Raw genomic sequence first — 12868 nt, 5'->3', positions numbered from 1 at the left:
AGGAATGAAACAACTGATATTAACAACTGTTTAATATCACGGCTGAAGAGTCTGACTTTGTGTTTTAGCTCCAAACCTATAATATGTAAAATTAAGGAATGTTCTGTTACACGTATGTTTTTGATGACGGTTTGAACGGCATCTCGTTACTTTAGTAACGCCTTACTGTAATAATATTACTTTAGTCATTAACGAGGTAATGTAACGCGTTTAGCTTTTAATGGCAGTAAAAACATTACAGTTACTTTCCAAACAATAAACGCGCTTGCCTCGTTCTCTTGTCTCTGCTGCGCAGCTACATCGGTTGTCTTTTCTTGTTTCAAAGCCAGTATATTTCAGTGCGGTTATAACCGTAAACGTGACGCGCTCTTTATTATTTATTTATTTATTTTTAATACTTTATTTAGGAAGGCCATGTGAGCTACAAGTAGCTCGTTTACAAAGGCGTGCTAGAAATAACAGCAGCAGGTTACAGGTTTCAAAAATAAAAATAATAAAAACGCATAATGACAAGACAATACACAAAGTACACATCAGATTTACACAGCACACACACAAGGCGTGTTTAAGCACTAGAACGACAGTTTTTTTTTTTTTTAATTCCCACAGGAGATGTCAGGTCTCAGTCCTGCGGGTAACAGCTTCCAGTCTGTAGCAGCAGAAAAAAACGAAAGACTTTCTTCCCGCAGCACTTTTTCCAGACGGTATATTAAAGTATTGTGTGTCTCAGACATTACGATAGGCTGTATTTACAGGTAAACTCAGAAACAAGCTGTTTAAATAAACTGGTAATGTGTTGTGTGCCCCTTTAAAGAGAATCCGATTCCAGTGATAATTCCTTGTGTTAGCAGGCGATCGCAAGTTTAATGTAGAATACGCGCTGCAGTGATGCGCTAGCGGAGTACACTGGAGCACACAGATACACATCCTGTTACACATTGTATCAATCTTCTTCAGCGATTCCTCACTAGCAGACTCGCAGATCACATCATTAGTCTAGAATAGGGAACACAAGTAACTCATTTAAACCTTGCTGTAAAGCTTACACAGTGGCGCTGACCACACAATCCTCCAAGCTGCCTTCCAATTTTACTACATACATCTTTAATGGGTTTTTCAAATTGAAGAGTTGTGTCAATATAAACCCCTAGATATTTGAAAGTGTCGGCTCTCTCCAATGCTGTGGTGTTACAAGTAACACGAGAGAAATTTGAACTAGTATTTTGTATCATTTTCTCTGAACTAAATAGATGATATTTGTCTTTTTTTTCATTTAAGATCAGACCATTTTTATTTATATTTTCAGTCACCACACGTCACGGATATCGCAACGTTTCCCTTACAGGGATATCCCGGACACACACAGAGCCCTCTGCGTTGTGATTGGCTCTTATTCTCGCCCTTCCATTGGCTGATGGAAGTGGTTTGGCTTTTCAGTTCTGGCGGGTTCTACATCGAGAAGGGTTTGTGTGCAGAACGGAGATCTGCGTCAAAGTACCTGCGTCACCGTGCGAGTGCGTGCGCAGCTCCTAAAGAACGACTTTCAGGTGTTTCTGGGGTTTCGTCACAACGGCAGCAGCTTGCGTGGTCTTGAGCGCATTATTATTACATATAAGCACTCTGATTTATTATATAACTGTGAATTGCATATGAGACAATACAACAATAATTAGCCAACAAGAAAATGAATGTTAAAACTGTCAGATCAGAATAACACCAGTGTCGGTTTCCCATCAGTCAGCTTTGCTTCAAGACATACAGCTCAGTAATGTTCCTGCTCCAGAACTGAAGTCTGTCTGAATTGCTTCTTTTATATTAAACAGATCCGTTTCGTATGTACAGAACGGTGTCTAATGATTCTGTTGTTCATTTATTAAGTTGAACAGATGAAGTGGATAGGGTGTGCTTGATTCGTGTCTGCCTTTCTCCTGCTTTAACAACTTTGCTTAGAAAATATTTTATGCAAAGTATGTTAAAGTGACTTGAACTCTAAATGCTGTATTAATGTTGTGTTTTAAACATACGCTGGCAGCGTGTAACAGTTACGTTTATTAGAATCAATTACGATGGGCTGCAGTTTTCTTTGTTCTGCTGGCTGTGTTTAACAGCTTTGAATTGGGGGAAAACGTTAAGAAGATATGAAAGGTGTTGTCAGTCAGAATAGAATAATACGATTCTTCTGCTGCTGGTGGCTGAAGGGGGACCCCAAGACCTCTGCTTTTTTTCTGCCTCCCCATTTTTTTGACCAGCAGCCGCTGCTGTTAATGAGAAGTGATGGATTGAGAGTATACAGTGTGGGGTGGGGAGTGTTGAGGAGGGGGTGCTGTTAATGAGAAGTGATGGATTGAGAGTATACAGTGTGGGGTGGGGAGTGTTAAGGAGGGGGTGCTGTTAATGAGAAGTGATGGATTGAGAGTATACAGTGTGGGGTGGGGAGTGTTGAGGAGGGGGTGCTGTTAATGAGAAGTGATGGATTGAGAGTATACACTGTGGGGTGGGGAGTGTTGAGGAGGGGGTGCTGTTAATGAGAAGTGATGGATTGAGAGTATACAGTGTGGGGTGGGGAGTGTTGAGGAGGGGGGTGCTGTTAATGAGAAGTGATGGATTGAGAGTATACAGTGTGGGGTGGGGAGTGTTAAGGAGGGGGTGCTGTTAATGAGAAGTGATGGATTGAGAGTATACAGTGTGGGGTGGGGAGTGTTGAGGAGGGGGTGCTGTTAATGAGAAGTGATGGATTGAGAGTATACAGTGTGGGGTGGGGAGTGTTGAGGAGGGGGTGCTGTTAATGAGAAGTGATGGATTGAGAGTATACAGTGTGGGGTGGGGAGTGTTGAGGAGGGGGTGCTGTTAATGAGAAGTGATGGATTGAGAGTATACAGTGTGGGGTGGGGAGTGTTGAGGAGGGGGTGCTGTTAATGAGAAGTGATGGATTGAGAGTATACAGTGTGGGGTGGGGAGTGTTGAGGAGGGGGTGCTGTTAATGAGAAGTGATGGATTGAGAGTATACAGTGTGGGGTGGGGAGTGTTGAGGAGGGGGTGCTGTTAATGAGAAGTGATAGACTGAATGTATACAGTGTGGGGTGGGGAGTGTTGAGGAGGGGGTGCTGGAGATGAACTGTGCTGGAGCTGGGAGTTGTAAGTTGGGAGCTGTGTGCTGTGCCATGTGAGAAGCTGAGAAACCAGATTGCAACTCAAGCTGTGGACTTGGATGATTGGAGCTGTGTGAGATCACTAGGAGCAGTAGCTGAGGATCAGTGGGTTTCCTACCTGGGAGCAGTGTGTTCATGAGCAGTGAGATATACACCCCTTCCCTTTAGACCTCTCTCTCTCTCTCTCTCTCTTTCTCAAGCACGTAGCCTGGGTAGACTGGCTGCACGGTGCTTTCATGTGTTTTAAATGGGATGTTTTAGTCTTTTAGGGGCTGTTAGCTTGACAAACCATCTGGAACTGTCTGCTAGCTTGATCCCAGAGTCGAGAAGTGACTGAAATCATTTGAACCCGAGCTCACGCTCTGAAGACAACAGAGCCTCATGGGCCTGTGCCAGCTGGGCACGCTGAAGATGTGAAAAACCTGCTTTTATTTGATCCCACAATATTGTACTGTCTCCTTTCATTCAGTTTGTAACTTTGTTATCTTTTTGGTGTTTGTCTATCCAGAGCGGACATTTCAGTTCTTCTATACTTCACACCCTCAGCTTCTGGGATGATTCAGGACTGTACCTGTAGTGTTCTTTGAGCAGCTTCACAATAGTATTACCCTGCTATCATTGGCTCCTTCAACTGGCAGGCAAACCTTTGAAAGATGCAATAGACTGAATCGCTCTGTTTTTTTTTCTTCTTACATCAGACCCAGCAGGCACTGGACCTGTATGAAATAGGCTGGTCTGCTGGTATTGTTTAGTTACAAAGACCTGTATGAAATAGGCTGGTCTGCTTGTATTGTTTAGTTACAAGGACCTGTATGAAATAGGCTGGTCTGCTGGTATTGTTTAGTTACAAAGACCTGTACGAAATAGGCTGGTCTGTTGGTATTGTTTAGTTACAAAGACCTGTATGAAATAGGCTGGTCTGCTGGTATTGTTTAGTTACAAAGACCTGTATGAAATAAGCTGGTCTGCTGGTATTGTTTAGTTACACAGACCTGTATGAAATAGGCTGGTCTGCTGGTATTGTTTAGTTACAAAGACCTGTACGAAATAGGCTGGTCTGTTGGTATTGTTTAGTTACAAAGACCTGTATGAAATAGGCTGGTCTGCTGGTATTGTTTAGTTACAAAGACCTGTATGAAATAGGCTGGTCTGCTGGTATTGTTTAGTTAAAGCAACACTGTGTGGTCATTATTATAGTTGAATATCTTTTATGTGTGTTTAACATTTTCTCCAAAGCTTTTTTTGTGCTCTTCATGTTTCCAGAGAGCAGTTGCTGTTGACAGTCCACTTAGTTTATGTTCACTTCAAAAGTATGCACAGACAAAACATGTATTGAAAATTAAAAACATTTAAAGAAAAAAGTACATAAAAAAGGTTTGCATTGATGTACAGAAATGTTAAAGAAAAGGTTATTAAAATGGTGCTTATTTATATTCATGTTTTGTTTTTAATTTAAAACCTGATTATAAAGATTGTTGACCTTAAACAGTGCTTTGAATAATAATACACAATAAAATTAATAAATAACAAACTGCTCCCCCTCTCTAAACAACTTGATTTAAACCATAAAGAGTCTTTAACAGAACAGTGCTTGGAACAGTCCTGAAGGTTGTGTGAATAGAGCCCTACATTTCCAATGGAACCACACCAAGTGAAAAGAATTGCTTTCAATCAGGCTCTGCGCAGCTGCAGTTTGTCCTGAAGAGGGCGACAAAGGCCAGGCTTAAAACACGTTTCTGCTTTTCCACTGTGGGCAGATTGCACATGTAATGCAATTTGATTGTGATTTACGATATCCATGGAAATATCTTCTTTCTTGTGATGATATTTCACTCACATTATTGTTAAAATAAGCAAAAATAAATAAATATTGTGCTTGTTTGGCAGGTGCTTCCATTTTCAAGAGTGCACAAATTATTACTGAGTCTTATTCACAAAGAACAGTCTCTAAAGTGATGTGACTCTCTATGTATGGGCCATTCTGACTTGACTGCAGATTTCCACCCCCAATACAACACAACCTGAAGGAATTAGAGGCTGGTAATCATTGAGGAATGGTCCCGTATCCCTCCAGCACAATTTAAAAAGCACCTTGCAGAATCGCTACCTGCCACGTCCAATCAGTGCCGTGCTGGCTGCCCATGGAGGCCCTAAACCATATTGACACTGCTATGGCAGATGTTCTGTTTTTTGCACAAATAATGAAAAATACAAAATACAAAATAAATGACCCATACAATGAAGTGTAAATCATTTGTGTTTAATGTGATTTGTCCTGATTTGTTTACAGCTAATATACAGTTTCATATTTTCATTTATTGCAGATTTCTTATATCATCTATTCAGTATTTATAACACACTAGTAAATGCTGTTACTATCCTGTATGACTTGTTCTATAATGCATTATAAAAACATTATAACTCATCGTTTAAGCATCTATAACATGTTAATAATCTATTTCAAATTGACACCTTCATATAAAGTGTTACCATAAACTTCAGCATCAAGTTCAAACGCTATTCAGCTAACAGGATTCTACTGTATACAGGAATCTGCTGGAAACTATACTGACATGCCTTTGACATGGCAAGTATTGTGAGCTGCTATTTACACAACCTTACATTGATAGGGATTGGAGCTGACAAAATAATCCCATGAATCTCAGCTGCTGTGCACTTCCATTCGTTATATAGATCTCAAATGTGCAGTGTTGAACGAAACACCTGCTATAGTAAACATGTGCCCTGAGAATAAGGCATAGAAACTGAGAACTTTCTTTAACCTCAAGCAGCATCAGATCTCATGCTTTTCAAACCTGCACATTTGAGTCCTATGCAGCCAATGGAAGTGCAATATAGGAACACATTGTGGAATTATTTAGTGAGCTACAATCACCTTAAGAGATACTTATCAGTACTTGCTGTGGGAATTCTAGCACTGTGCAGAGATGCCAACTAAGTCTGCCACTTGCTGCTATTTGTGTGTTTGTAATCAATAAATACTCAGGACATATTGAACATGTTATGCTGAAACAGCTGTCCAGTTGTGAGTGTTTACAATTACAGAAACACTAACCTGACAGATTAAACAGTAACAATGAGGCTGCCTCGGCTCCAAGTGTAAAAACAAATAATTCCCCTCGTTTCGCTCTGCAGGTGGCGCCGTTTTACCCCCTAACTTTCATCCAAAGTTGTGTCAGATTGAACATTCCCTTCACCCGAGGAGTGGAGAGGACAGACAGGGAGTTCAATACAAAGGGTTTCTTACAACACAAAACAGTCTAGTTCAGCTGGCAGATTGTTACAGGGGAATCATAAGAATGAAGCCCAAACCCAGGATAGAGCGGCTCAGTGAATGCGGTTTGGAATCTGTGCAGGAGGGTCATTGTGTCAGAGACGCCATAAAATGACAGAGTGCCGGCATTAAAGTCCAGATACACTCCTATTCTGGGGGAGCGGGGGGCAGTTATTGCAGTTCTGTTGTTATTGTGCAGGGCAGTGTAACTGGAACCAGAGCAGATCAAACTCCAGGACTTGTCATTGTATCCAAGGCGACAGGAACAATCCCTTCCTCTCCTGCTGATTCCTTTATATGTGACTCCTATAAAAGCCCCTCCCCCCCTCCACTCAATCTCCCAGTAACAGCGAGTCCAAGACACACCCTCTCTGCAAAGCACTTGGGAACAGCTCTCAAATCTCTCTGGGTGACAAGCATATGTCTGGATGTCTCTACTGTATGTCACTTTTCTGTTCCCTTCAGACAGATTGAGGTTTCTATACGCTGTGTTGGGGTCCAGTGTGAGCTGACAGGAATCTGATTGAAGAAAAGAGGATGGTTAGAGGAGAGACAGTTAGAAAAGTAATTATGCTATTCATTGTAAAATATTATACACTCCCCCGAAACAAGTATTGGGACAGATGAATACATGCAGAATGACTGGGGGTGGGGCATGTTTCCTTTTTACCCACTCAGACCCTTTGCTTACTAAATATCTTGAATAGAATATCATCCACTAAAATTCCTGCTCCCTCCACCCTGAACCCTCCTCCCCACTATTTTATAGACAAGTATATTTAAACTGTGATGTTTAAGATTGAAAATCAATAGATTTTATCTATAATTCTTACTGAAGATTTATTTCTGACTTAGGTTAAGTTCTCTATTTTTATTTTTCTGTCTTCAATAAACTGCTGCTATTAATTAAACCCTCTTGTTTAATTGTTTTGTTCATTATAATTCCTCGATCTTACCAAACTTCTTGAATCAAAATCAATCAAATGCAGCTCTGCATGGAATTACAGTTTACTTAATGTTCTTACGGGGTATGTGTTGCCATTTTACCCAATCAGACCCCTTGCTTACTAAATATCTGTAGTGTTAGCTCTTCTCCCAAATGTTTCAGTGAAAACAGACTTACATTTTAAAAACTCAGCTCTGTTCCTTGGCTCTGGAGCCTGCAGACTGTAAACTGCAACTTCATACACTGGGTATACAAAGAGAGAGAAATAGAATTGAAACATGTGGGTTCATACACAACACACAAGACTCCAAACAGCAATCTGAAACGAAGCAAGGCTTTTTCACGACATTTCAGGATGTAAAAATCCGTACTTCAAGATGTTCATGATTACAATGAATATGTATTCCTTCTGTATCGGTGCAGCAGCCAAAGCCAATGTGAACACGTCTGCCACTGCACTGGAGTCTTGTGTTCCTTCCTCTCCATCACATATCTTTGCCCAACAGTACGGTGTCCATATTAGGACACCCTTGTGCATCAAACATACAGCAGTCATTGTCTGTTCTGTCCACACATCACTCCCTCGTCTCTGCTTCATCAGTACCTGTTCCATCCTCCCTGCTCCCTCCTACCACCTCCCTGCTCCCTCCTGCATGCACCCTGCTCCCTCTAGTCTGCTTTATCACTCCATCCTCCCTGCTTCTTGCTCCCTCCACCATGTTGCCTCCTCCCACTTTCATGCTCCCTCCTCCCTGCTTTCTCTTCCATCCTTCATGCTTCCTCCTCCCTGCTACCTCCTCCCTTCTCAATACTGCATTATTTATATAGCCAGCAATCTGCAAGAGTTCTTTATTAATGTATTGCAAGTCCTGTCCCTCCTCAAGCCATGGTCTATTTGAGAAATCTCTAACAAAGGAATCTGTTTCACACCAACCTGTTTTGGATTTTTTGACGATTTCCCCCTTGCAGAAGTCCTCAATATGGTCTTTAAGTTCAGATACAGCTTTCCTCACAGCCCCAAAAGAGATGTCTGCATTGACAGTAACGCTGGGTAAGTCTCCAGCTTCAGGAGGGACACAGAGAGACTGGAAATTCTACAACAGGAAAGTGGAGAAAATGAGTTTTCAGTGAAACAGAATGGGGTCCACAACATTCCTGGAGAAAAACAAGGATTCATTCAATTGGAGAGGTCTGTCTGAAACCGTCCCAGTTATGGACTTGAGATTTTCTAACAAGCAGTGATGTTACCTGTAGAAAATGGATGTGATCCTCTGTCTCTGAAAGCTGTTTCAGCTCAGCGTTTCTCCTCCTCAGCTCAGCAATCTCCTGCTCCAGTTTCTTCATGCGTCCTTCAGCCTGATTCACTGCAGCCTTCTCGTTAGCTCCAATCAGCTCAATAACCTCAGTGTAGATCTTCTCAATGGATCGGATCAGCTCAGTAAAGATCTTCTCACTTTCCTTTATTTCTATGCATGCAGATCTCTGAGTGAAAGAACACAGTAGAGGAGACTTGATGGTTAGAATTGATATCAAAAACACATCAGGCATAGACAGTAAATTTCTGTAGATGTGTTCCAGTCCATCTGCTAATAATAATAATAATAATAATAATAATAATAATAATAATAATAATAATAATAATAATAACCCCCTCTTGTCAATACCCACTTTCAGTGTCTCCACACTCTGTTTCAGCTCCTCAGTTTCTTTCAGTCTCTCCTGGATTCTCTGTTGTATTTCTGTCTGTGTCTCTCCCAGCTGCTTCTGTGTAGAAACACAGTGACACTGTGACATTTCTGATGGGGCATTGAGTGATATCCTGTCACACCCAACACAGGCCTGTTTTAGTATGCTATTGAAACTGACAGAATCAATTTAGTTTAAATAAATTGTCCCCTTACAATGTTTGCAATAATTCTGAGTGGTTCTCAAATATAATTTGTTCTTCAGTTCTATACAACATGTGTGTATAGTAGTAAGATACAACACCATCTAGTGCACAGCTGCCAGCAATACAAAAGGACACTTGATCCACAGTAGCTGTCCACTAGATGGTACTGTTTCATTCTGGTAACAGTGAATGATGGCTGATCTAGCATGTGTTACATGTTTGTTTTGTTAAACACCTAGATAACTGAAGGAACTTTATCTTTAATCTAATATGTATTTAATATCAATATATATATATGTTATTTACTGTTTTTAAGTTCCTCCTAATGATAAAATGACCACCGGCGATCCAAACTTTAAAGGCAGTTTAATCAGGCAGTATTATGGACACCCTTGCAAGTTCTAAATCTTTGTAAACAGCAGCATTGTTTATTTCCTGCATTTCTGTGTGTGTGCAACAGTAAGTCTGTGCTTGTTTACTGAAAGACACACTTCTTTGCTGCAGCTTGTAATCTGATCTTGGTGTCGAGTTACAGGCTCCTGGTGAGTGGTGACGTCAGCGTTTTGTTCACAAAGCCTCGGGCTACAGCAGGTGACTGTGTGTCTTATCTATCGGCACGCCTTTTTACACAAGATGGCAAAATATAATATTGTGTATAGCATAAGCTTGTATGCATGTATTTGTGTTTTATTTTATAATTACAGTGCAGAAGCTCCAGCATATCTGCACCCAAAAGAAGAACCCCCTCCCCTCCCACCCCCACAGCAGCTCTCTCACATGAGAAGAGGAACACAGAAGCAGAGCCTGACCAACAAGCAGCTCAGCCTAAATGTGCTCCTGCAAGCCCCCCTGGCACTCAGCTGCACGCAGGCAACACTTACACACTTTGCTTATTTCCCTGTTTTTGCTACTTTTGTAAATATGTTCATATTTTTCTTTGTTTTTAGCTCAATCTATTCAGAATGTACCCAATGTTCATTTCATGTTCAAGTTTCATTCAGCAGTGTTAGATTGTAGCCAGCAATGCTGATTGTTTAATAAACAATAAATGAAGATCTTTTCTAAAGTGTTTTTTTGTGTTTTTTGTTTCCTACACCAAAGAGGGTGAGAGTGAGATTGTTGAGTGTTGTTTTACATGCAAGCCCAGTTTGTTCTGTTTTATTTGATGTGAGACACTTGCATGTCACCCCTACAGTTATGAAGCTGTACACACAAATCTGAAAACATTGAAAACAAGTGGAAATTGACCCGGAACTTAAAGAGTTTTAAAATAGGTGCTTGACTTTGGGAACTTTATGTTTACACAGTTTAACCAATTAAACTATAATATCTTAAACAATGAAACTGACACATGATTCTATAAAATAACCAAATATACAAAATACTAGGAATATAAATTATACTATTTTTACACTCAATTCCAATGTACCTCAAACTACCCAACTTAGCTTGAAATACATTTGAATCCCTAACACACACACACACACATATATAAAAAACTGATCTGATGTGAAACTGTATAACCTAATAAACAGACATGTTAAATATCCCTGTGAATTCTTATCTTCTAGGATAGCTACAAGGAAATGCTTCAAACCCTTACCTGCTTCACAATCCTCTGTGTCTCAGCTGAGACTGTATCATGACTCCTGTGTTCAATTTGTGAACACAACAAGCAAATACACGTCTGATCGGTTCTACAAAAGACCTCCAAAACCTTCTGGTGTTCAGCACAAAGCTTCTGCTCCAGATTTCCAATTGCATTGATCAGCTTGTGCCTCTTGAACGCAGCCCCCTCATAGTGTGGCTTGATGTGTGTTTCACAGTAAGAGGCCAGGCACGTCAAACAGGATTTCAAAGCTTTGAACTTTCTCCCAGTGCAGAAATCACACGGCACATCTCCAGGTCCAGCATAACTTTGAGCAGGAGGAGGACTGAGTCCTGTGTTCTTTAATTTCTCCACAACTTCAGCCAGCATGGTGTTTCTGCACAGATCAGGCCTTGGGGTAAAGGTCTTTCTGCACTGGGGGCAGCTGTAGACACCTGTATGATCAGTCTGATCCCAGTAGTTCTTAATACACCCCATACAGTAACTGTGTCCACATGCTGTAGTGACTGGGTCCTTCAATAGCTCCAGACACACTGGACAGCTGAACTCATCCTGAGACCACAAGTTTGAAGCCATTCCTGCTGCAGTGAGACACAGAGACTGGCTATTTCACAACAAACAGAACTGTTTAAAGCTCTAAGAGGCGGGGTTTTGGACTGAGGCCAGGTTATAATAAACAGGTTGAGCAGAAACTGAGTTATGTTTCATTTCAGCAGCAGTATGGAGTAGTGGTTAGGGCTCTGGACTCTTGACAGGAGGGTTGTGGGTTTAATCCCAGGTGGGGGACGCTGCTGCTGTACCCTTGAGCAAGGTACTTTACCTAGATTGCTCCAGTAAAAACCCAACTGTATAAATGGGGAATTGTATGTAAAAATAATGAGTAAAACATAATGTAATTGTATGTAAAAATAATGTGATATCTTGTAATCCATGCATTCCACACTGAGCAGCTCTGTGTTTTAAGACACTAGACGAGAATCTCAGCTGGAACGTCTATTAGCACTTTATAAGAAAAATACACCATAGTGGAGTGTTCTAACATGTTCAAGAGAAATATCAAGCTGGAGTGAATCTAGCAGCAGTGCAGGGATGCTGGAATGGGCTAACAGGGATATACTATTTCAAAGATTAGGAAACAATACAATAATACAATAGGGATTTATAAAGAGCCTTCTGTGAAACACCTCAAAGAGATGTATATGGAATAATAATAATGATTCAATACCCTGTTGAACAAAAAGGATTTTAATCTTGATTTAACAATTGGCTCTGATGCTGAGTCCCTGATATGCAGATGCTCTTTGAGGCTGCATGATTTTTTTCTCTGACTTCACTATGATGTCATGGTGTGTGATGCCATTGTGCACCACACTCCTTAGCTGTGAGGTCACACAGGTGCTCAGGGCTCTCAGGACAGTGTCCAGCCTCCTGTCTAGTGCAGAGGGTGAAGCAGCAGAAATAATTGCACAATATATTGCATCCTGCAGCCACCTCATGCAGCCTCTCGGTGCATCTGCTGTGCTCATATAGTGAAGTTTGGCATATCATCATGAACCTCAAAGCATTTAAGCCATCTGCATGTGAGACTTTGGTGTACAAACTCACTACATCAAGGGAAATAAGGATAATGTTCTAACTTTGTAACTTCATTTGATAAAGTTATCTTATGAACGCACCTGTATCCCTTAGAGATGAGGGTAACTCCACCACTAGTGGTCTGAGATACAAATCAATGCAATTTGAGAGAGGTTCAATGAGAGAACCAAGACCAGAAACTATGGGACTACCTGGTGGATTATCAAGTGATTTATGGAGCTCAGGCAGCACATATAGTACAGGCTTAACAGGAGAGTTACTCTTCAGATACAGATGTGTATTATCAGACATGCAGCCACATTTCAATCATTTGTGTAAAACAACCTCTTTCTGATTTAAAACCTTGATTCCTCATGAAGTGTGGGCTGGAATCACAATATGT

The 12868-nt window shown here is 40.9% G+C and overlaps 1 protein-coding gene across 1 annotated transcript; it reads right to left on the bottom strand.

Moving 5' to 3' along the window:
• Positions 1 to 5393: 5393 nt before the first annotated feature.
• On the bottom strand, positions 5394 to 11544 carry LOC131723175 (tripartite motif-containing protein 16-like). The gene is made up of 6 exons (XM_059016671.1): positions 10885 to 11544; positions 9059 to 9154; positions 8639 to 8872; positions 8325 to 8484; positions 7568 to 7633; positions 5394 to 6963 (listed from the first exon to the last, which is right to left on the bottom strand). Exons 1-6 carry the CDS (start codon positions 11464 to 11466, stop codon positions 6431 to 6433), a joined length of 1671 nt encoding a protein of 556 aa, XP_058872654.1. The 5' UTR covers positions 11467 to 11544; the 3' UTR covers positions 5394 to 6430.
• Between the last annotated feature and the right edge of the window lie 1324 nt (positions 11545 to 12868).

The sequence above is a fragment of the Acipenser ruthenus genome, chromosome 53 (assembly GCF_902713425.1).
Source record: "Acipenser ruthenus chromosome 53, fAciRut3.2 maternal haplotype, whole genome shotgun sequence".
NCBI classification, from domain to species: Eukaryota; Metazoa; Chordata; class Actinopteri; order Acipenseriformes; family Acipenseridae; genus Acipenser; species Acipenser ruthenus.
Note: the sequence above shows the minus strand (reverse complement) of the source record. Positions and strands in the feature narration are given on the sequence as shown.